Source organism: Rattus norvegicus, chromosome 3, assembly GCF_036323735.1.
Source record: "Rattus norvegicus strain BN/NHsdMcwi chromosome 3, GRCr8, whole genome shotgun sequence".
NCBI classification, from domain to species: Eukaryota; Metazoa; Chordata; class Mammalia; order Rodentia; family Muridae; genus Rattus; species Rattus norvegicus.
Window position 1 is genome coordinate 34063825 of NC_086021.1, and position 23555 is coordinate 34087379.

A 23555-nucleotide genomic window follows, 5' to 3' on the forward strand; every position below is an offset into this window, starting at 1 on the left:
GAAGCCCGGTCTCCGGGTAAGATGGCAGCGGACGGACAGTGCTCGCTCCCCGCTTCATGGCGGCCAGTGACCCTCACCCACGTCGAATACCCTGCAGGTAAGAGCTTGCCCCGGCTCCGAGGACGTTCTCCCGGAGCGGGCGTCTCAGCTTCGGGCGTTCGTGGCCGCGCGGGCCGTCTTAGGGGCGCCGTGGAACCGCGGTGGGAACTGTCAAACAGCGAGCCTTGGAGGGGCTCGGCCGGCGCGCGCGCCGCGCAGGCGCAGTGAAGCGGCGATGAGCTGGGAGAAATTGTGAGCAGCTCGCTCGTACGCTCTGCGGCTGCGCGGCCGAGTCGCTCTCTGGGGTCCCGGGGTACTGGTGGGCTGTCCTGGGCCGGGGGTCGGCTAGCGCGGGCGAGGATGTGGGCCTGGACTTTGTCCCTTGTGCCCCGCCCTCCCCCGAACCAGAGAGGCCGCTCTCCTGCTCGGGCGTGCAGGGAGTGCCAATTTCCTTCACTGTGCTGCGGGCTGCTCGCTGGAGAAAGCTCCCAGTTGCAGGGAGTGTGCAAGCCCAGGCCAGGTTTGGGAGAATTTGCGGCGCCACGCCCTGAGCAGCGCGGCAGAGGCCAGCCGCCAAGGGGGCATGCAGCCCCCGGGAGCTTGACTTGTAAGAGCTTCCATCTGACACGCCTCTGGGAGTGCCCGCCTCTCTGGTGGGAAGGTCCATTAGCCACGGTTCTGAAGTTCCGGCTCGGGGCTCCGTAAAGTGGATTGGAGCTTAGGCCTTGGGGTGAGACGTTTCCGGGCTCCAGGGTAGGCACCACCCCTCCAGTCACTTCATCTTAAGTGGCTCCAAGTACAGTGTCTCCTTTCTGTTAATGGTGTGTGACTCAAATGACCACAGGCCTGAGAGGTGCTGGGCACAGAGCCTGGCCCACAGTAGACACCCAGTAAATACCTATAGTTGGTCTCTAGTTTGCCAGCACCCTCCCTGGATAAATGCTCGTTGCCGAGCAGCCAGGGGCCCCTTGCTGGCCTCTGGTTGTCCAGGGAAGGGCCTGTTCTCCTGGGTAGAGACCTCAGAGCTTGAGTCTGCTGAGAACACAGGGCCACAGGCCAGGAGAACTTTGGCTCTGAGTGTTCTGGGTTATACTTAAGGTGTGGCAGTCCTGCCCAGGGTTGGGCCCTATCAAAGTGCCTGTTCACTATCCATCCACTTACCCATCCATCCATCCATCCATCCATCCATCCATCCATCCATCGATTCTGCATTCCCTTAGCATCTCCCAATTGCTAGGCCCTGGGCTAGCTTGGGGTTTGGAGTGATGAAGTCCCTGTACTCTTGCTCTGTGGAAACTCTGCTCCAGAGGAGGGAAACCAGGCCTGGAAAAGGGAAGAGACTTGACTTTCCCTCCCTGGCTTCAGAGTAGCTTCTTGGAGGGCTCGTGGTGAGAATGTCCCTGCACCTATGAACACCATGACACAGGACCTGGTTGAGCCTGAGGACATGTCAAGGTACCCCCTCTAAGCTCCTCCCTCATGTCACTCACTACACTGAACATGCTTCTTCCTGTGGCGTGTCATACATTACTACAGTCAGACAGTAGGGTACCCTTGTGGGACCTAAAGTACAGAGGGCAAAGAGAGGTCCCACACAGCTACTTACACTAACCAGTGGGTCACAAACCGTGTCCCAGTCACACAGCTCCATTAGTCAGGCTCAGAGTTTTAGGCCTGTGGGCTCTCATCCGTGTGATTTGTAACTGGCTCTTAGCTTTTGTTCTTTGAGTTCACCTAGGCAGCATCCTAGGTGGGGGAAGCCACGTGTGCATGGGTCTAGAAGTAGGACAGCACAGTGTGTTCAGGGAGCTAGAGTAATGTCCCTGCAACTGGAGCAGAGGGTGGGAGAGAAGTGGGCCAGGTCTGCACAGAACCTGGTAAGCAGGGCTTAAGGAAACATCCCAAGGGCAGGGGAGATGTGTGTATTAAAAAGGGCCGAGGCCAGAGTCCCTGGCCTCAGAAAAACCTGAGGGTCTTGCATGCTATAAGACAACCTGAGGAACTGGTCAGAGGTTCAGGGACCCTCGATGTGCACTGGCCTCTTAGCCTAGAAGTTATCAGTTGAGCTGTGACAGAGTCAGGATCTCAGAGATGGGAAGACTTGGCTCAGAGAAGGGCGGGAACTCACGCAGAGTTCCTTAGAGGGATGTGGGCGTATCAGAGCCAAGGTTTCTGACCAACTCTAGGTCAGTCTTTCCTGGTAGGGCCAGATGAGGTATATGTGACTCTGTCCTTTAAGGTCTGGCCTCTGCTTCCTGCCCTCTGTGGGTATATGCCTGTTTGTGTAGAACCAGACTGCTGGTGTGGACCATTTCCCATACTGGGTTCACCCAGCCTCTGTGATCGGCACTGTAAGTGGTCTGTGTGCCAGAGACTTTTGCCAGACCTTTTACACCGCTGCTGTATGGTTCTGGGGAAGATGTGCCCACAGGACAGAAGGGGAGGTTGAGGGAGGCAGACTTGCCTAAGTCCCTGCAAGCTGCTGCAGCTGCTACAGGGAGGGGTGACAGCACCAGCTTCAGAGAGCTTCTTCGTCTGCCACCTTGTTCCACTGGCAAGCGTGGCCTTTGGACAGGGCCTCTCCTGTCCAAAGACATGACTCTAATCTTGCTTCGGCCTCTCAGAGAGGCCAGTGGTCCTCACTGCCTCCCTCCAGCTCTGATAGGAGAGGCTTTGAGAAACTGCTAACTGTTGTGGGCGGCCACTTTCAGATGGCTCCGCTGGAGTCTCCAGTGTGTCTCTGAATCTGGTGTCTGGAAGAGCACAGGTGTCTCTGGAGGCCCCTGCCCCATGGGGGCAGCCCAGACACATGCCAGATCGGACCTTGGGGTTCAGGTTCTCCCTCTGGCAGAGTGATGGGTATAATATCTTAACCAGGCCAGACACTTGCCTCCATCCAGGTGCCATGTCTCTCTGATCGTGTGACTTGAACAAGTCACGTAGCCATGCTGAGACTTCCTTCCTTCTGTAGAATGGGGGCAAAGAGACAACTTCTTGGAATTCATGGTGTATAGATCCCTTACAACTGTAGGGGGGGAATTGGGATGTCTATGGCTGACCCTGGGCTCTGGGACCTCCCCTTTTGTCTCATGCTATTCCTCTGTCCCCACAGGTGATCTGTCTGGCCACCTCCTGGCCTACCTGAGCCTCAGCCCTATTTTTGTCATTGTTGGTTTTGTGACCCTCATCATATTCAAGCGGGAGCTACACACGGTGAGCTTGGCCCCATCCTCCGTCCGTTGATCAGAACCATCTTTTGGTCTACAGTGCCTTCCCCTGCAAAGCCTGTAGGGGTCCCCTGGCTGGGTCCAGGTCCTTCACTTGTTGGTCTGGGCTGTCCATTGAGAGGCTGCCCTCTCAGGGACAGGGTGGCCAGCAGGTGTGCTGAGGCCCAGCTAAATGCACATCTTTCCCAGCAGATTTCATTCCTCGGGGGACTGGCACTGAATGAGGGTGTCAACTGGCTGATCAAACACGTCATCCAGGAGCCTCGGCCCTGTGGAGGTAGGGCTGAGACTTTGAGGACCCAGGGCTTCACGTTGGACATTGTGAGGAAGCCTGTATCTTCCCATGATGCCCTGTTCTTTTTCTCCCCCAGGCCCACACACAGCAGTGGGCACTAAATACGGGATGCCCTCCAGCCATTCCCAGTTCATGTGGTTCTTCTCTGTCTATTCCTTCCTTTTCTTGTATTTAAGGTGAGAACCCCACCCACACCCTGCCGGGTAGCCATGCCCTGCTGGGGACTGCCTCACTAAGGCTTTTGAATGGGACCTGGGGCTGTTGGGAGGCCTGGACTCAGGTTGTAAGCTGAGGCTGTCTGATGCGCCTCTTTTCCCAGAATGCACCAAACAAATAACGCCAGGTTCCTGGACTTGCTGTGGAGGCATGTGCTGTCTCTAGGGCTCCTCACCGCGGCCTTTCTAGTCTCCTATAGCAGGTATGGAGGGAGGAGGAGCCCCACCCTGCAACCTGCCTACCTGGGGTCCTATTAGGTCTCAGTCTCTTTTGAATAGTCTCTGCGAATCTGGGCCCAGACACTCGATGTAGGTTTTGACTGGGAAAAGAACACAGTCTCTAATTTTAACAGACAGGGCTCCAGCTGCCCTTTCCAGTGTAGCAGAGAAGCAGTGATCTTTTTTTTTTTTTTTTTTGGTTCTTTTTTTTTTTTTTTTTTTTTTTTCCCGGAGCTGGGGACCGAACCCAGGGCCTTGCGCTTCCTAGGTAAGCGCTCTACCACTGAGCTAAATCCCCAGCCCCGAGAAGCAGTGATCTTAACAGTAGTGTCATGCATTAGCCATTTGTCCCCAGCTTTCTGGGGGTGGGGTGTGGAGTGGAGTGGGAGCTATGCGGACAAGTTCCGGTTTAAGAGCTGGACAGAAAGGAGCAGGTGTGGAGATGGACTTGTTTCTGCAACCCTGCTGCCATCTGGACTTGCCCACTCTATCTGTGTTGTCTTCACACCTATACCCAGGCTCCTGAGGAACCTGTTAGAAACATTAGGCGTGGGGTATTGTGTAGGCCTTACCTGGTTGGTTCTCATGAATCTCCTTTCTGGCTTTGTCCCAGGGTCTACCTGCTGTACCACACCTGGAGCCAGGTGTTTTATGGGGGTGTTGCTGGAGGCCTCATGGCCATCGCCTGGTTCGTCATCACCCAGGAGATCCTCACCCCGTTGTTCCCCAGGATAGCAGCCTGGTAACCACCTCCCCTTCATAGCCTGTGTCCCACCCTCCTCAGTTACATCTGTGAAGAGTATTGTATCCTGGATGGCCCAGTGTCTGGGCCTCTAGTGGCACAAGGCTTAGAACCCACCCTCCTGGCTACACTCCTCCTCCACCAGGGGCTTACGGGTTTCTCAGGTTCGGCAACCAGAGTGCCAGTCCTTGCCTCAGCACTTAGAGACTTAGAGGGCGGCCAGAGTCTTGTGGAGCTGTGGACAAAGCTGTCGTGGCTCCAGGACTGTTGGGACATCTGGCTTGGTGGCCTGCTCACACCCTCACTGTGGCCCTGGCTTTTGGGTCTCTGTCTCTCCAGGCCCATCTCCGAGTTTTTCCTCATCCGGGACACAAGCCTCATTCCCAATGTGCTCTGGTTTGAGTACACAGTAACCAGGGCAGAAGCCAGGTGAGTTAAGGGGACAGCAGTCATCACTGCTCATCCCTACCCCTGTTTGGAAGGCTCCTCAGAAGCTAGACACTTGCTTCTGTTTCTGACATTGATATATGCTATGCACCCATTTTTCAGGTAGGTAAGCTGAGGCTCAGAGAGAAGGAAGTTGCTTGAGCTCCATCTGTTAGTGGGTGAGGGGTCAGGTAGGAAACTGCTGGCCCAGTGTGTCTGTCTGCTTTTACCTCTAAAGCCCAAGTCCAGAGAGCTGGACCTCGGGCAGAGAGTCGGGTTCCTCAGAGCTGATTAGCTCTCTGTTAGGTGGGTAAGCTGAGGCACACTGAGCTGGAGGCCAGCTTGAAGCTGACTACAAGTTGGGGCAAAGCTCACGCTCTTAACTTTCCCCCAGTCTGGGATGGAGTAATTCAGGGCTGGGACAGGGGAGCTGAAGCAGGCCAGGGACCAGAGGGAGCCTGGGAGATTTTCCAAGAGGGTACTAGGAGCCATTGGGAAGGGCAGAGTGGGGTAGGTGTCCAGCAGCTAAGCAATGTGCTAGTTAGTACACCAAGGTCCACATTATCCTAACAAGCTTAAGGGTAAAGCCTGGATCCATGAGGAATTATGGGGGTTAGGGCAGGGCAATCCCATTAGTAGCAGAAAGGCCCCAGATGCCTCAGGCTCAGCTCTCCACCTGGCTGACAGAGTGGCCAGCACGGACTCGCCCTGCTCAGCCAGCTGCCACCTGCCTGCCTTCTCTCCTGGCACCTGTTCCTTGTCAGGCTGTGTGCAGAGGCTGACACAGAGTGAGACAGTCACGCTCCCACCCTCCTAGTGTTCAAAGCAGCAGGGATCCATGAGGAAGGAAGGGTCAGCCACACGATCCCTGTTAGGGAGGGAAGCTCAGAGGCTTAGAGAGGAACAGGATCCCAGAGTAGAGCAGGATATCGACAGCCTCCCAGGAGGAAGCTGACCTGAGTTGTACCAAGGAGCAGGCCTTTGCAGCAGGGCTGACAGAGAGGCGTCTGAGAAGAGGAAGGGCAGGGGAGCAGGTTGGGACCTGTGGGCCATGCTAGCTTTCTAGTTCTCCCGGTACCCCACACAAGCGCTGTTCTCCCTGAGCCTCAGTCAGCCCTGCAGAGGACAGCAGAGCTTCCTCTGCTTCTGTGCTGGGAGCCTCTTCAGTGCACCTTGCGGCCCCTTGCAGGAAAAGCATGCCACCTTTCTGTAGCTGCTTTGGTGGCAGCAGAAGAGCAGAGGAACCTTCTTGGGCTGACTTATCTGTAAAGGACAATTAGTCAGGCCCAGCCAAGGGCCACTGGCCTTTCTTTTTTTTTTTTTTTTTTTTTTTTTTTAAGTCCCCCGAAGGGGTGCACCGTTCCTGGAGGTACTGCAATACCAGGTCGATGCGTGGAGTGGACGGAGCAAGCTCCTATTCCAACTCCTAGTTCCAAAAATCCATTTAATATATTGTCCTCGGATAGAGGACGTATCAGATATTAAACTGATAAGAACAGATACTACACTTGATCTTAGCCAAAAGGCCGAGAAGGGATGCCACTGGCCTTTCTTGTCTTGTCCCAGCCCTGTCCTGCCATTCCCTGGCTGTCATCATACAGCCTGTGACAGGAGCTCTGATTGGCCTGGCTCTGGCCCCGGGTGGCTATGGTTTGGTGCTAAGGCTAAGCAGGGAGAGAGGACACAGTGGGACTGACTGGCCACTCAATACCAGACATCCCCAGATCTAATCCAGCCCTATTTTGCAGGAACAGACAACGCAAACTGGGGACAAAACTGCAGTGACTGGTGGATGTGACTGGGTAAAGCCTCCGAATCTGGCCTGCACCATGCCTTGCAGGATGGACAGAAAGATGAATGAGGGGTGAAGCAGAGACCTCTGCAGACCCGAGTCACCAAGTGGAGCCTTTTTTTTTCCTTATTTTAATTTTAATGGACACGGTGGACCAAAGTGCTGAGTCAGGTCCTCAGCCAGGACCCTGGGAGGACCTGCTGTGTGTGGGTCACATGGCCGGAGCCCCTCTCTGCTGCTGCCAGCTCCTGACTGGGTGGAAAGTGCTCTTGGCATGGGCCTCAGCGTGTGGGCAGAGCACGGTAGAGTGCTTGCACCTCTGGTCCTGAGATCAGGACTCCAGGTAGTGGAGTGCGCACTATTTATTCTCTTGGGATTGTAGAGTTCATGCTGGAGAGGCTGCTCTGCAGGGGCTGCCCTGTGTACAAAGGGCCCAGGTTAGCTCCCAGACCCTGTGCTCTGAGCCTGCGGCAGGACAGCCTGCCTCCTGCTGGGCCTGAGCCGGGCCTGGGGCCCAGGAGTGAGGCAACCCCTGCTGTCCCTGCCACCATTGCCATTCCAGAACCCTGTCAGTGTTTCCTTGTCTGGGTAAGGCCCAGAGCCAGCACCCGTCCGTCCGTCCGTCCGTCCGTCCGTCGGCTGGGCTGCTGGCTTATGTTCTTCCCTGTATCAACCCGACATCATAAGGGCTTTCTCTGGTCCTCTCTCCCTTCCTGACAAAGGAGCCTGCACATTCGGGTGAGCACACCCAAGCGTTTACAGCTCCTTTTGTCTGGCCATCTGGTAGCAGTCTGTCTTCATCCCCACTTGAACAAAAGAGAAGAACCAGGAGCTGGGATGGATGCTGGCGGTGTGGCAGTGCAGACGCCCTCCCCCCATCGCCTGCCCCATGTGCTCTGGATTTGTCCCTGTATTGGCCTGCCCTGGAGGCTGGAAACCAGTGCAGGTTCACCCTGGAGTCTGCCTTGGTGTGGGTTCTCAGATTCCCAGCTTCGGGGAGTCCCTTTTAAGGGCCTCTCTCCAAGTTGTCCTGCCACAGCTGTGGAGATGCTTCCAGAACTGAAGCAGCCCTGGGGAGCTGTTTGAACCCTCCCTGTTTCTCTGTGGAGGGCCCTAACCTGCTGCTGAAGCACACATTTTTGGTGCTTTCCTTTGTGTTTGTTAAAGGCCGTGTCCAAGCCCCTCAGATGCCAGGGCCAGGGCTGGTTTCTAGGGAGGTAGGTCAGTCACATCCCCTCCCCTTCCCCTAGGATTATTTTTTACTTTCTGCCTGAGACAAGCCAAGTGTGAGGTGGTTTAAGAAAACAAATGAAATTGTTTACTATTGTTTTAAAATAAAATCTGAAACTCCGGAGGCTGAGTACACATTACTTGAGCTCCTGAAAGGAGGCTGGAACAGCTGGGGCACACATGGCCCTCAGGGACAAGGACGTGGTTAAGACCATGAAGTCACAGCATTTCCAGGATATTTAGTCCCCTCTAGCCCCCAAAGTGAGGGTTTGAATGGCCCTGACATCTGTCACAGGCCTGTCAGCCTCTGTGCCTACACCACAGATGTCTGCTCTGTGCTCCTGTCAGAAGCCCTCCCTGCCTGACTACCTCTGGCCAGGTTTTCCTTCACACAATAGTCCTGGGGACGAGGGAGCATCTGCCCTTCGAAAAGTGTCCATCCAACTCCACTTGCAGCGTCTGCCTCAGGAGAACTACCTGCCACCAAGCTGGTGGCCAGAAGCCTTAGAGCACTGAGTGAGCACAGGCTGGCCTGAGGCAGGTCGTTCGTTTCCTTTGCTGGCAAGGCAGGTTATGCAGAGGTGCAGAGCCACACCCTGTGGGTGAGGGTGTATGGGAGAAATCCCCGGATGCGGATGCAGTTGGATGGAGGAAGACAATTACTTCTCGTAGTGACCCCAGCAGAATGTATTTTAGACTTCAAATTGTTAGTTTGTTACAGTGGAGTCCAGCGCTTCTCTGCAGCCTAGTCAGAACTGGGACACACCCCTAGGGAAATCTGGTTACCCTGCTAACACCCTGGTTAGGCAGTTCCTTTCTGTATACTGCTGCCCTAGGACAGCTGAGGGGTGTGGTGTGAGCCTGGGTGGGCTGAGCTTCAGAATCTCAGACCTCCCCTGCCTTACGGATGACTCATGTACCCTTGGGAGTCTGCCATTTGGTAGCAGTGGCATTAGCTTCTCTGAGGTGGTTTCATCATATGGAAACTGGTACATGTTGCAGGCCCTGCAGATCCATCAGGTCATGAAGCACTTCCTTCACGGGTGTGCCAGCCTCCCAGCCCCACATTCCAAGCACATATGTACCCAGGACTTCCACAGGACATGTAACCTCTAACAGGTGTCAGGGCTGGGGACTCTCCCACCCACTCCTGTCAGCATTTGCTTGTACTGACGCAGTCTCTACCCACTACCCATCCTGTTGAGTTCAGTGCAGGGCAGCTGCACCGGCTTTGGGCTGGTGAGTGAGTGCCACACCAGATCCATAGCATTCCACTAACCATGGGACTTGGCCCAAACCAGGATAGGTAGGCGGCCATTAGGGTTTGGTGACATCCTTGGCTCAGCACCTCAGTTCTCATAGCTCTGAGCCTAAGGATGTTTCTCTGGGAGCTTGCTGGCCCACTGCCTGCTTGGATACCAGCTCCCTGAACACAGGCAGGGAGACGAATGGCAAGGCCAGGCATCTGCCCTACTTGCCCTCAGCTGAATCAACTTCACCAGCACTCTTCCCTTTATTGATCGCCTGGCAGAATCACATTATGCAACCATGACTGCAGCAAGAACCACACTGAATGGAAGCAGGAAGTCTGGGGCTCAAGAGTCACCAGAGAGTGGCAGCTGGGAGATGGCACCTCGAGGTGCAGGGTGGAGGCTAGGCCTCAGGTGTCCCTTAACCCTTACTATGGAGAGGCTGAGGCCCCTCATCGATAGATAGTCCTCTGACTCCTGGTCCCTGGGTATTTCCTCATGAAGACAGATTCTGGCTTGGCTGTGGAGATGAAAGAGACTGGCCAGGGCGGAGGAAAGGGACTCTTCACAGCTCCTGCTGAGGAGGGGTGGGCTGGACGGGTTCCCTTCCCCATGATTCACATCGATGGATGATATGCTGGGGACCCGGGCCTTAGTCTTGTTCAGCCTCTGGGCTCAGCCCTATACATACTACAGCAGGTGCTGAGGACAAGGCCTGGAAGGCACTTGGCTTGGACCTCGGGGCCCTGCTAGAGAATGCTTATCTGGCTCAGTCAGCCTGGAGGGCACGGGAGCCAAGGGAGTGCGAGCCATGGCAGGAGTCCATTCCAAAGTGGGCTTGGCTGTGGAACGGGCAGGCCTGGGCCTGGGTTCAGAGCTTGGCCCTGGGGTGGTTCTGGAGTAAGGTGCGCATGTCCAGCAGAGCTTTCTCCAAGTAGTGAGCCATGCGGGCAGCGTTGGTCTCAGCACAGCTGTTGTAGGCTGACACGGAAAAGTTGATATGGGCCTCCATGGGATTGTAGCAGATGCCGTAACCGTCTGGGACCACAGGTCCGAAGGACATGACACAGTCTGTCTTGGCAGGGACCTGGGGACAGCAGGATCTAAGCTTTCATACCCAGGCCTATGGTAGCCCTCTTGCCTCTCTGCATCTACTCCTCTCCTGTGCTCTTTTCTCCACAGGGTGAGCCTTCCTTCACGTTCCTGGAGGGAGCAGTGGTGTTCCCAAGGCTATGCCTGTCTCCTTGCCTGTGCTCCATAAATACTGAGCTTCCTGGGACTGTGGCTTGTCTCAGCTGTGTGTCAGCACCCAGCATGCCAGCTGGTACTTATAGTAGTCAGTTACAGCTGGCCAATGAGTGAATGGAACATTCTCTCTCTCTTAAGAGGCCTACGCCTCCCACCCTTGTTACTACAGTGTCCCTACCCCGAGCTCCTGCTAGGGAACCCAGTTGTTTTGGCATTGAGCCTCTGCTGACATGTGTGGACCACATCACCGATAAGGTCCAGCTGCCAGTGGGCTGTAAAGATTATATTTTATGTGTGTGTATGCCTGAGTGTAGGTGTGTGTGTGCCCACAGAGGCCAGCAGAGGACACCATATCCCCAGGAATTGAGGTTACAGGTAGTTGTGGGTGCTGGGAACTGAACCTTGGTCCTTTAGAAGAACAGCAAGTTATCTTAGCTGTCTCCCCAGCCCCTGCCAATGGGTCTGTTCACCACCATTCTGGGACACCTGGGCCAGTGGCCTACCTGGCTGGTAGAAAGGTTGAAGTGCATGGCAATGGCGTAGGAGGTATCCATGAAGATGTCAGGCATGCTCACCAGGTCCTCGATGGCCTGTAGCTTCAGACCCAGCAAGTGCCGGTCAAAGGCCTCCCCTCGGATGGCCTGTGGGTGGGAGAACTGTCAAAGGCAGGTGCTGCAGGGTCCCAGGGCATCCCTGCCCTCCTCGGGAACCTGTGACAGTGCTGACCCTTCCAGACGCTGGTCTCTTAGAACCATGAGACCAGGTGTCCGGGCAGGACTGTCCTCACCTCCCAGATGGGGAAACCCTGGGTTACAGAGGGCAGACCTCTGCCCAGGGAGGCAGGACAGTGCAGGATTAAAACACAGGGAAGAGGGGTTGGGGATTTAGCTCAGCGGTAGAGCGCTTGTTTAGCGAGCGCAAGGCCCTGGGTTCGGTCCCCAGCTCCGGAAAAAAAAAAGAAAAAAAAAAAAAAAAAACACAGGGAAGAGCTGGAGAGTGCATGTGACACGATCAGTGCCTATGTGTGCCATGTAACTAGGGCAGGGCTTATACACGCTATGTCTATACATGTATTTAACAGGTAGGACTGTCTGCATGCTGTGTGACATGGGCAATGTGCACCCCATATGACAGGCATGGCCACACACTGATGACCACACCACCACCTCCCTGGCTTAGCCTCAACTGCTGGAGAACAGGAGAGGAGACAGTGTTGGGCCCCTAGAGAGAGTAGGAAACACAAGATCCAAGAGCCTGTGCTCATTGTGATCATGGAACTTGGACCAAGGCGGTTACGAAGATGGCCCTAGTTTTACCAACTTTCAAATGGGGTTATTAATTTAAAATAGATTTGCAGTTCTTTGAAGGAGGGACAGGAAGACGGACACACAGGTAATGGACAGTAAGGGAGCAGGGCTCACTCACGCGGTCGGTGTAGGCTCGGTGGGCCTGCACAGCCTTTCGAAGCAGCTCCACCCTCTGCTGCTCCTGGGGATGGGTGGGGACAGAGGAAGTTAAAGCCCTGTCCTTCCTCTCCCTCTCCCACCTCAGCAGCTTGCTCTGTGTTCAGCACCACAGCAAGCACTGAATTGCCATCTCCTCATTCTCTGGAGCCCAACACCCGCAGTGGCTGTGGACAGAGGCTGGCATCTCTTAGGGATGCATGGTTTTGCCTCAGTGGTCAGAAAGCTCAGAACTAAATTCATGGCTCCATCTTCTGTTAAGCTCCCTCTGCCCACTGGAGCTGAAATAACCATAGAGGTGCAGTCCATTTGCAGAGAGAGTGAACAGGAGAGAAAGGACATGGCCCTCGCTCCAGACCTCTCACCGGCACTTTGGGGTCATCCATGCCTTTGACAAAGGCCAGCGAGTCTGTGGAGGCGGAGCGGATGGTGTCAGTGCGGCCCAGGTGAAACATGCGCAGAGAGGCGCTTTCATACGTGGCACACGCCTGCCCATAGATCCTGGGTGGGAGGAGGATCTCAGTATGTCCCGTTGCCGCAGGGTTGCCTGTACCTCCCCTCCCCTCTCTGGGGGCAGGTGATCAGGCAGGGCACACCTGTAGTATGCCAGCTGCAGGGCTATCTGGATGAAGGCATCAGGGCTTAGCTTCTGGGACTTGGGGAAGTCCTTTCCAAAGTGATGGAAAACCAGCATCATGATGTCCAGGTCCTGGATCATGCTGGAGATGCGGGAGGCATGGGTGAGAAACAGGTACCTGGAAGCCTCATGGCTGGTCTTCCCCTAACCAGGCCCAGCCTGCACTCACATGCTGATGTTCTGTTTGGCCTTCTCTATGTCATTCTTGATCTCAGGTGTGATGTTGAACCGCAGCTTCTTGGGCATAGGCAGGGGTACCATAGGGGACCGCACAAGTTCAGGCTTCTTTCTGCATGGGACAGGGAGGCTCATGGCTCATGCCGGTGTCATTGAAGCCCGAGTGTGTCCCTGAGACTGAGGTGGGAAGAGGAGTCCCACCTCAGGGGTTCCAAGATTGTGGGTGCACTCTAGCTTTCAAGGTCAGATGGACGCCAGGTATAGTGGTGCACACCTGCAGTCCTGCCCCTTAGAGGAGCAGAGGCAGGTGAATTCTGAGTTTGAGGCCAGCCTAGATCAGTTAGGGAATTGTAGGCCATCAAGCCATAGTGAGACTCTGTTTAAAAACAAAAAGAAGAGGCCAGAGGGAAACAGCCCTGGTCAAAGCCACAAAGCTGGGAAGGTAGGGCTAGAGGCAGATTTCAAAACGCCACAGCTCTGCAGCTTCCTGCGGCTCAGCAGTGCTGGCTGCTCTGCTCCTCCACAGGTCCTGGTGGGCAGGGACACAGCAGACAAAGCAGCCATATACACAAAATGTGGAAACAAGGGGTTGGGGATTTAGCTCAGTGGTAGAGCGCATGCCTAGGAAGCGCAAGGCCCTGGGTTCGGTCCCCAGCTCCGAAAAAAAGACCCAAAAAAAAAAAAAATGTGGAAACAAACCTTTAAAAAAAAACCTTCTGGGCTGGAGAGATGGCTCAGTGGTTAAGAGCACCGACTGCTCTTCCCAAGGTCCTGAGTTCAAATCCCAGCAACCACATGGTGGCTCACAACCATCTGAAACGAGTCTGATGCCCTCTTCTGGTGTGTCTGAAGATAGCGACAGTGTAATCATAATATATAATAAATAAATAAAATATTTAAAAAAAAAAAAAAAACCTTCTAAACCAGGAGGTGGTGCGCACACCTTTAATCCCAGCACTCAGAAGGCAGAGGCAGGCAGATTTGAGTCTGAGGTCAGCCTGGTCTACAGAGTGAGTTCCAAGACAGCCAGGGCTACACAGAGAAACCCTGTCTTTAAAAAAAAAAAAAATCAAAAATAGACAGACAGACACATTGACTCTGTTCTTCAAATGACAATAACATTTCTCTACAAGTCTGTCACCAGCATGCCACCTGCCACTAGGAACTGGGAAGTGAGGCTGGAAGCATACTCACGTATACTCCATGACATGGTCCACAAGAGCGACAATGGGGGGCCCTTCTGCAGCTGCATGTTCATAAACCATCCCACAGGAGCCATCTTCTGCCACAATAAACTGTGGACGAGAAAGGACCCCTCCTGTCAGCCCCAGATTCTTGCAGGAGCTCCCTGACCCACTGCTCTCCATGTGGGCGGGTCTCCTAGGAAGGGCCCCTGAGGCCCTAGGAAGGGTCTCCAGGCTGTGCGCAGATCCACACGAGCACTCTGCTCACATATCTGGGAGCAGAGCCTCAGAGGCTCACCCCAGCAGTTTGCCCCTGTATAGAGCACATAGGAAAAGTCATACCCAGACTGCACCACACTGACCCCAGACAGTGTCTGACATGCTAAAGGGCTCTGCTGAGGGTGTCAGTGGAAGCAGGCCTGGTAATGACAGGCTGGTGGCCTGGTAATTACAGCAGCATCCAGCCTCCTTGCTTCCTGCCTGCTTTATAAGCAGGAGGCTGGGGACGCTGGGCCTAAGGAAAGGGCAGGAAGTTCAAAGCGTCAGTGAGCCAAGCTTTGGGGCCATGGCCCTGCTAGGTCCTCACTTGCCTGCAGTGTCTTGTCGAACCAGCGGTTGCCACTGTTGAACTTGCTGCCACCACCATGAAGCATCTGGCCGGCTACGTGGCTGCGGTAGACATCATCTGAGACTCTGGGCACTTGCTTGTCCAGGCACACAGTGAAGATGCTCTTCTGGATGGAGTTCACCGACTCCCGGTTTACTTTGTCTGTAGGAGTTGGGGTAAGCGTAGGGAACTTCAGAGCCTATTGTCTGCTGCCCTGGGCTCTTCTTGCCTCATGCCCCTCTGGAGACGGGGACGTCCCCACCTTTGGGGCCTTCAGGGCATGCGCAGAATTGTGGATGCACAGTTAGAGCTTGCCTTCAACAAATCCCTACACGGATGCCCCGTACCACAAAGGGCAGGGCCCAGCATCTGGCACACTACAGACATAGAAAAGCAGAAGTCCAAGAGTCACATGGAGAGCTGGCATGGCAGTCCAAGATCCAAAACCAGCAACCAGACTCTGACGATGTGCATGGCCAGCATGGGGTTTGATGGGATTGGTTCTGGGAGCAGAGAGTATGGAAAAAGGTACCTCAGCCAAAACACTTGTCTAAATCCAACTTGATACTTCACAGGGAGAAACTGGCTTTGTCAACCTGAGCCTTGGTTTTCTCATCTATAAAATGGGCCATTATACCTGCTCCAAATTGAGAGGGTCTGATGAAAACGTTGAGTGCCCCAGCTCAGGATGGGACCTGTGTGGCATGTAAGGAAGTCAAAGAAAGCCCTGGAAGTACCTTTAATGAGGCTGCTGTAGGCCTTGGCCCAGCTGTTCCGGTGGTTGGAGGTTAGGATGCCAACAGGCTCCTTGTTGGATTGCAGTGAGGAGTTCCAGATTTTCTCAAGCTGCACAAAGATCTGATCTGAGGTGAGTGGTGTCCCATCACTGTGGTACACATCCAGCTCGAAGAACTGTGATGCCAGACAGGGAAGAGAGGGGCTGAATGATCTCAGGCAGGGATGACTACCAGCTTCTCCTGACCTTGGCAATGGAAATCACAACCAGCACAGCCTGGGCCAGGGAGGAGCTGGAGTTGGGCTGGGAGGGGAGGGTGTAGGGCTGGGGCCAGGGCCCCTCAGACAGGGCAGTGGTGCCCACCTGGTAGTTATGCACCACGGTTATATGTGTGGGTGGTTTCTTTGACTTTAAGAAGTTCACCACTGAGTCCTGCTTGAGGCCAGGCACACGGCAAGAAGACAGGATCTGATAATACTGGTTCATGCACAGTGGCTGTCCTCCCAGGAACTCAACTGGCAGCGTCTCGCTGTGGGAGGACACAGGAAGGGGCTACTGGGCAGGTGAATGGGGAAGAAGCCAAGGTAGACAGACACCTGCTAGTCCTGCTTGGATCAGCACGGCAGGGGTTGAAGGTGAAAGTACAGGTATTGAGGCCTTGGAGTCCTGCGTATGAGTCACTCACAAACTGCCTTTGTCCCTCATCTGGGCTTGTTAGTCACAGGCAACTGTGATCCACTTTGGCTGGGATGACAAGGTCACCAGGAAAAGTCCCAGGAACTGGAGCAGAGGACTGGAGCAGAGGTAGGGCTGCTCACCAGAGAGTGAGGTCCTCACTCTCAGGGATCACTGTCCTCAACCCCTCCCAAAGCTGGGCCAACAGGAAGTAAGAATGACATGGGCCTGCAGAGTGTCTGCAATGACACTCTGGGTGCTCAGGGCTAGCACCAGGGTATTAGGCAGGCATAGGCAAGGGTGGTATTCAGGTCGGGTAGGGCTGCTCACTTGTCAATCATGGACTTGAAATCCAATACACCCTCGATGAGTTTGGCAGCAAACCTGGAGGACGAAACAGAGATCTGAAGCCATGTGGACACCCACTGGAGGACCCTGGGACAGGGATGCCTGCTAAGTGTGGAAGGATCGGCCAAGGGTCGGACCTGTACAATCACTACTCCCTCTCAGAGGACGCCTAAGGAGCTCAGAGTGGACCCGCAGCATGAGACCCTTTGAATTGCTCTTTGTCTGAAGTGGGGAATGCCGCTGGCCGGAGGGGCCTGAAAGGACCGGGTGTCGCTCAGCAGTGGCGTACTATGGCAGGATGAGAGGCCAGTGGCGACTGAGTCCCACCATGGGCTGGGGGGCAGCCTGAGGTACCCCTTATGTGGAGGTCCATTACCTTGGTGAAATAGTTAAGGGGACCAAGTATCCCTGCTGCTCCTCCCTTTCTCTTTCTGAGTCTTCGTGTCCCCATGACACTGGTGGCAATCTCTTCCTCCCTGGGTTATTCAGGGTTTCCTGGCTCAAACCAACTATCTCCCAATGTCTGAGGCCATCCCCATCCCAGTATAGAAGATATGTAAAATGAAGGTATTTTATCCTGTATGTGGGAGAACCCAGGCTGAGTCCCATCTGTAAACAGGAGGCCCTGGTCCCTTTATTATCTGTGTGTGTGGAGCACAGGATCTACTGCACGCTGGACAATCACTCGACCACTGAGCCACACTTCCTTCCCCCTCCTGGTTCCTCTCTGTTCTTGCCCTGGTCTCTTTAAGAGAAGCTGGTGCCACTAATGAGTGGCAGGTTCCTGGGCAGGAGATGCCTGCTGCTAGTATTTTTATCTCTGGTAGGACTGGAACAGGGGCCAGGGCAGGTGACATGGCTGAATGTGGAAAAGGGGACTGTGTATAAAGGTCACTGTGTGGCCAGCTGAGGAGAGTGGGAGGGACTCAGGGCACGGTTGGCGGGTGAATGATTACAGCGCCCTGGCACTAGAAGCCTGTCCTCTTAAATTGAGTTGTGACCATGGGAGATGGTTCCCTCACTGCTCTGAGCCTCGGTTTCCCCATCTATAAGATGAGGCTGTTGGTGGGGTAAAAGCACAGGGCCAAGGCCTTTCCAGTTTCCTAGGGTACAGACTTGAAGGTTCTGGAAACACACAGAGCCCTGCCCACAGGCACAGCCTTGTGCCTGTCTCAGACACTCACCGGAGCTGACCCTGTAGATCCATGAAGTCCTGCTTGGGCAGCAGCACTCCTGGACTGGAGTAGATGACCACAGGCTGGCGGAACTGGAGATAGGCTGTCTTGAGCCACCACTCGGACAGCTGGACAAGGACCAGAGTAGAACTGATCAGGAGGTGCACCTCGGGTCCTCTTCCTCCCCAGGACCAAGGAGATCCTCTGGCCTCTCTGCAGGACAGACTCCCAGCAAATGCTGAGGTTCACGGTCCCCTTCCCTACCTCCTTTACCATCATCTTCCCCTGAGCTTGTGCAATCAGCACTGCTAAGAGAAGAAGCTGGGAAAAACAACTGAAAGCAAACTTGGCAAGGGAATAAGCCAGTGAGCAGCTTTCCTCTAGTCCCTTCTGTGTGCCAGTGAGGCTTGGACCCAGGACTCCACACACACGCTAACTAGCACACATTCCGTTTGAGCTATAGCCTTACTTTATCTTACAACTGTCCTGTCACCAGTACATGAAATGCATCCCTAGATATGTAGATAAAACAGCAAGTGGGTTTCCAACCATTTCCATCTCCAGCTAGAAATTACCCAGGGAGCCAGCAGCCTGCCTCAGGACCACCCAGTGGGTCTGGTGCTCCTCACCAGCCTTTGGCTAGGAGGACACTGGCTTTCATCTCAAAATCAGGGCAAGTCTAAGGGGGTAATTTACTGTGATGGTGAGAACAGGGGGTAGGTCCTTTCCTGTCCCATGGATGGGGTTTCTTGGGATCAGCCATAGGCAGAGTGCGACTGGTGCCCCTGCAGCCTGAGTGCTCTTTACCACTCCCAGTAAGTAGGTATTTGTCTCTAATTTCCACCTATCCCCCTTGGTTTTTTATTTTATTTTTATTGGTCTCACTATGTATCCTTGGCTGGCCTAGAGCTTTGCAGAGTAGGCTAGCCTCACAGAGATCTGCACACTTATCTCCCATGTGCTAGACATGTACCACCATGCTATACCTTATCTCTTATAGGTTCCTAAACCTCAAGACCTAGGCCTCCCAATGTGCCCCACGCCCATCCCAACCAGCAGCAGAATGGCACTACATAACATACAGTGGCTAGCCTGTGGCATCAGGCCACTCACCCAGGGCCTTGGTAAGAGAGAAGGGAGGGTGACTTGCCACAGGCTGGGTAAACAAGTGACTGCCATCTGCTGACTCATAGCCAAGGACTGGACCCCTGAGGCAAGCAGGCCTTCCTGTACATCTTAGGGTCTTCCTGCAAGCTCTTGTGAGGATGTGGGCTTTGGTCTACCTCTCTAGGCCTTAGCTTCTTCAGTGGTAGGAAGCAGACAGACAAGGGCTCCCTCTCATCCAGGGGCCTTCACACCTGCAGGAACTGCAGGCTACAGTTTAGACAAGCGGAGAAGGCACCCCCTGGCAGAGGCAGCAATGCTTCAAGGGCCCTGTGATGGCCCCAACTCTAGTCAGAGCCTTTGGCTCCAAAGATTCCTTGACTCAATGAAAGCTACTAGACCTCAGAATCTCTAAGGTCCTTTTAACGCCAGCATTCTGATTTCAACAGACAAAGGCCCTGACACACTAAGGCTCGGCAAATGCTTGTCCCTAACAACTCCCACCTCCCTCCCACTTCCACATGTGGATCCAGACTCCAGAGCCCCGCAGCCCAGGGTACTTCCTGTTTTCTGCTGCGGCTGGCCCCGATGCGCTGCTCCACTCCTGCGAAGACTGCATCTACAGACCCTACCAGCTCAGACGGACAACATTTGAAAAAGAAAAACCTCACTCATGCTACATGCACAGGCCACTCCCCCTTTTTGATAATGATCTTAGACTGTATAAATCAGCATACTTATTCACCCAGCGACTATGCTGTGTTAGATCGCCATCCCCTGGAGATGACTTAGGGTCCCTGGGAACAGGTATTTAGGCGAGACCAAGATGCTGAACTCCCTAAGGGACTTGAACTTCTGTAGCTCTTGGCATATGTGGGGCCACAGATACTGAGGGTGACTGTTTTCACCCAGCTGTCCCCTACAGCCAGCTTCTTCCTAGAGCTTCATATTGGTGATCCTCTTCCTCCCAGTTTATTTTAAAAGGGGACTTCCCACCCTCAGGCCCACTATATTAGCAAGTGCCACTGACTGTCTTCCAAACAACCTTGGACCTCATGACTCTGTCTCCTTGTGCCAGGCCCAGGGCACGACACTCCCTGCTAGGTGAAGGCCTCAGCCTCTTCACTGCCCTGGCTCCTGCCCTTGCTTCCTCCCCAGCAGCTTGGGCTCTTTTTTTGTTTTGGCGCAATCTTTGTGTATAATGTAAATATAGAAATGTGTACCTTGTACCAGTGTAGATGTGTCTAATCGGTTAAATTGAACTAATTTAACCAATTTGACATAGGATCATGTACAGCAACCTCAGGTTGACACAAATTCCCTGCCTCAGGCTGTTCCAACAAGCTCAAGTCTCCATCTCTTCCTCTGCCTGCCTGCCCGCCCTGCTCTGAACACACTGCAGCCCAGGCTCCATCCCGAAGCGAGCCACATTGCTGCTCCATTCCCTCCCGCCCTCCCTCGGACAGACACTGCCACCCATTATCTCTGCCTCTTTTCCCCTCAGCCCTGAAGAACCCAGAGTCTCACACATGCTAGGGAAATGCTCTACCACAGAGCCATCATCCCAGCCAGTAGGACCTTTTCCAAACTCTCCAGTAATTCCTCTGCTGAACATGACTCCACGAGTTGATGTGCAATCCTGTTTAACGCCCTTCTCCCTGCATGCCCCTAGCTCTAGGGGTGCTCTGGAGGACCCATGGCCCCCAGGCAACTGCCAAGACGCTGCCATCTCACTTACCCAGTTCTCCATTTTCTTGGCCCTGCGCTCCAATCCCTTCTGCAGGCGTTCCCCTACACCCCCTGAGGTCTGAAACTCGTCCACCAGTTGCTTGGTGTGAGCCCATTCTTCCTCACTCACGATGGGCTGCAGTGCCTTGAGGTAATGGTCCAGGGATTGCTGAAGTGGAGGCACAGGCAGCCGTGGCAGTGCATCCTGGTGGGCCTTAAATCGACCAGACACCTTCATCAAGGAGGAGGGCTTGAGGAGGCCCAGGGGTTTCACCTGCGGGATGCAGAGCAGCCTACTCATTCTCTCAGACTGAGCACAGCTCTTTCCAAACTATAGTCCCAGGCTCTTATATGCCATCCCCTCTGGGGCAACGACAGCTTTATGGGTGGTGCCTGCCCTGGATGCCCAGCCCTCAAGATGTAGGAGTCCCGCCTCTCAGGGGCCTAGAGGTACAGGAAGGCTAGGAAAGAGTTGGGGTGGGATAAATGACATTATTGGGGTGACAGAGGCAAGGGGGCCTCCCACCTGTCAGGATGCACAAGACCCATCATCCTTGCCCTGGGCAGATAAATCAGCCAGCAGAGGTGGCAGCTGGCTCTCTAAGCCGAAGCCCCCAACTTCCCAACCCCTACTTCCCACTTGAGAAATAGGAGGGAAGTGGAAACAGGCGAGCAGGGTGGGGGACGGGGGACAGCACCTCTGGAGAGGCTGCAGCCTCTGTGCTTTCTCTTCACTGTGGGGCGATGGTAAGGGGTGTGGGCAGTGCTGTAGCAAGAGAGCTGAGTGGCCTGGCATGGAGGATGAGGGTAGCAGAGAGAGAGACGGGGGAAGAAGTCCAGGAGACTCTGGAAGTGAAAGAAAGCAAGACAAGAAGGGCCCAGGCTGCTGGCACAGTGGCAGGCAAGCGGCAGAAGCGCCATTCCATACCTTCTCTCTCTGCTGCTCGTCCTCCATGGCAGGACTGAGGATGTGAGCCCTGTCTGTCTGCCTGGGCTGGATCTCTAAGCCTAACTGTGCTACCAATTGGACGAGCAGAAACTAGCAAGAGCAGCCACCTGCCTGGACTGGAAAGAGAAGACAAGATTCACAATTCAGGCGTGAAGGAGTTGTGAGGCTGTAGCCACTAACATAGTAGCATCTGAGGCTGGAGCAGTGGTAGCCGCTGGGCTGCAGATGCTGCCCCACCTCTCCCTGGCCTCCAGAGAGGAGGAGCAGGGCAGGTAAGTGGGCTGGAAGTGGGCACGGAAGTAAGAGGAAACCTGGAACTTCTTCTTTTCTTCTTTGGATGGGCCCAGCGCCAGGGAGGCAAGCCAAGAGGTATTAAAAAATCCACCTGTCAAAATCTTCATAGATCTTTTTGAAGTGGGAAAGCTTGGCTTGAGGGTGGAAAGAGTCTGGCTGCTAACCTGTGGCCCTGAAATTAGTCCTGCTTAGGAATGGTGCAAGGCAGATGCCAGGAAATGGTTACTAGTGGACAACGATTGCCACAAACCTGCCTATCTGTTTCCCTTCAGACCTAGGGACCTTTGGTGGGTTTTGTTTTTTGTTTTTTGTTTTTTTTTTTTTTTGTTTTTTGTTTTTTTTTAATGAGTTCTGGATCACTCAGGTTGGGATCAAAAGTGGGGGAGATATGAGGGCCAGCAGTACTTCTGTACGTTTGGTATGAATAATAACCCAAAGGACCCACTTGATCTGTGGGTTGGGCTAAATTTGATTAGCAGAGCCATGGGATTTGATTGTCTCCTTGCTTCAGTCTCCCTAGTTATGCCAGTATGGTGGTCCCAGGGGATGATGTAAAAGCAGTCTGTTGGATAGGGTGCAGCTTTTGAGCAGGGCGAGAAGGGTCTCAGGTGCTACTAGGACTCCAAGAAGAATCTCAGTCTTAGCTACTAACCCAGGGTCTGACGGGGCAGTACAGTTCACAGCCGTACAGAACTTGAGTCAGAGAGGACAAGAGCTCACCATTAGGATGGCGGGCGGCATTAGCTAAGGATGCCAAGCTGCTGCCTGCCGGCTGCTGCCTGCCGCCTCCTGCCACCTCCTGCCTCTTCGGGCCTGCTTTAGAGATTTTTCAGTACTAGTCTCCACCTGAGGTCCTCTTAGCCGTACGCAATGGGAGAGGGTGAGCATCTGATGAACTCAAAGAGACTGAACAACTGGGTAGGCTTGGAAAGTGGCTCTAGTCTGGGCAGAAGCAACAGCCTAGGGCTGAACTATCTTTAGCCGGTAGCCCCCGACAGGTGTCTGAGTCCGAATAACGGAGAGCATGAAGGAGAAGGGGAGTGTAAAGGTTTGCAAAAGACTTGAACCTAGGTTTCTCAGTCTTCTGGGTCATTGACACTGAGTGCCAGGGGTCTTGAGTTCGATCCCACCCCTTACCTGGTCTCCTCTGCCCACCTTGCAGATTGCACCCTATCAGCCGGTGTAGGGGTTCTCTTGACCGCTGCTACCCTGCTGCCCGAGGCCCGCCCGTCTTATCCCGTCCAGGGCCCTTCTGGGCGTACTCACCACGGTTCTGGCAGCAAAAGCTAACATTGTCCCAATCTGTTTGCGGACACTGGGTCCGCTCCGCCCCTCACGCTGGGTAAACTCTGCGCCACTGCTGGGGTGCTGGGGTCAGTGGGTTCGCGGTTAGGGCTCTAGGTTCAAGGTCGCCGAGTCACTGCCGTTAGCCAGTAGAGGCGGCCCCGCGGCCACCGGGCCCGGCGGGCTGCCGGTCAGGCAGGACTCACGGGGCGGAGCTTTGATGGGTCGCAGTCTCCAGCCGCTAGCCGCGAGCCGGGGGCGGACCCAAGCCTGGGCGAAGTCACAGAGGGAGGGGCCTGTGGAGATGGACCTCCAGCTCAGCGGTTAGCAACCAGGCACTGTGCTTCCGTCACGGGGTCACAACGGTAGCCACTGCCCAGCTCGCGCTCTCCGCCTCCAAAAGCTACCTAAGCTGTCGAGGCGGGCGCGTGTGTCCAAGTCTGACCGGTGTCCTTGAACGTCATTCTTAGAATGGCAGGAGAACACAACTATGTTGATTACTTGGGTTGAA

General features: G+C 54.5%; 2 protein-coding genes and 1 non-coding gene across 7 annotated transcripts; 1 reads left to right on the top strand and 2 right to left on the bottom strand.

The window, feature by feature from the left end:
- Dolpp1 (dolichyldiphosphatase 1) lies at nt 1-8309 on the top strand. Of its 2 annotated transcripts, NM_001399346.1 has the most exon segments (8): nt 1-97; nt 3152-3252; nt 3459-3543; nt 3638-3737; nt 3881-3979; nt 4609-4737; nt 5077-5166; nt 6912-8309. In NM_001399346.1, coding segments are annotated over 8 exon segments (717 nt in total). In that variant the 5' UTR covers nt 1-21; the 3' UTR covers nt 6949-8309.
- Nucleotides 6511-6701, bottom strand: LOC120102100 (U2 spliceosomal RNA). The gene has a single exon (XR_005503122.1). It is a non-coding gene; the product is annotated as a U2 spliceosomal RNA (small nuclear RNA).
- Nucleotides 8310-9679: 1370 nt separating the features above from the next.
- Nucleotides 9680-23275, bottom strand: Crat (carnitine O-acetyltransferase). 4 transcript variants are annotated; one of them, XM_063283951.1, is made up of 15 exons: nt 23027-23165; nt 21446-21582; nt 20528-20791; nt 17695-17813; nt 16493-16546; nt 15851-16016; nt 15489-15663; nt 14735-14913; nt 14155-14255; nt 12953-13072; nt 12743-12865; nt 12512-12647; nt 12109-12171; nt 11187-11324; nt 9680-10522 (listed from the first exon to the last, which is right to left on the bottom strand). In XM_063283951.1, the coding sequence occupies exons 2-15, from the start codon at nt 21470-21472 to the stop codon at nt 10307-10309; spliced, it is 1881 nt and encodes a 626-aa protein (XP_063140021.1). In that variant the 5' UTR covers nt 21473-21582; nt 23027-23165; the 3' UTR covers nt 9680-10306. The 4 variants fall into 4 exon arrangements, with proteins under 4 accessions (XP_063140021.1, NP_001004085.1, XP_063140022.1 ...); NM_001004085.2 differs by lacking the exon at nt 21446-21582 and having other exon boundaries at nt 23027-23275; XM_063283952.1 differs by lacking the exons at nt 21446-21582; nt 23027-23165 and adding an exon at nt 21216-21363.
- Nucleotides 23276-23555: the final 280 nt, after the last annotated feature.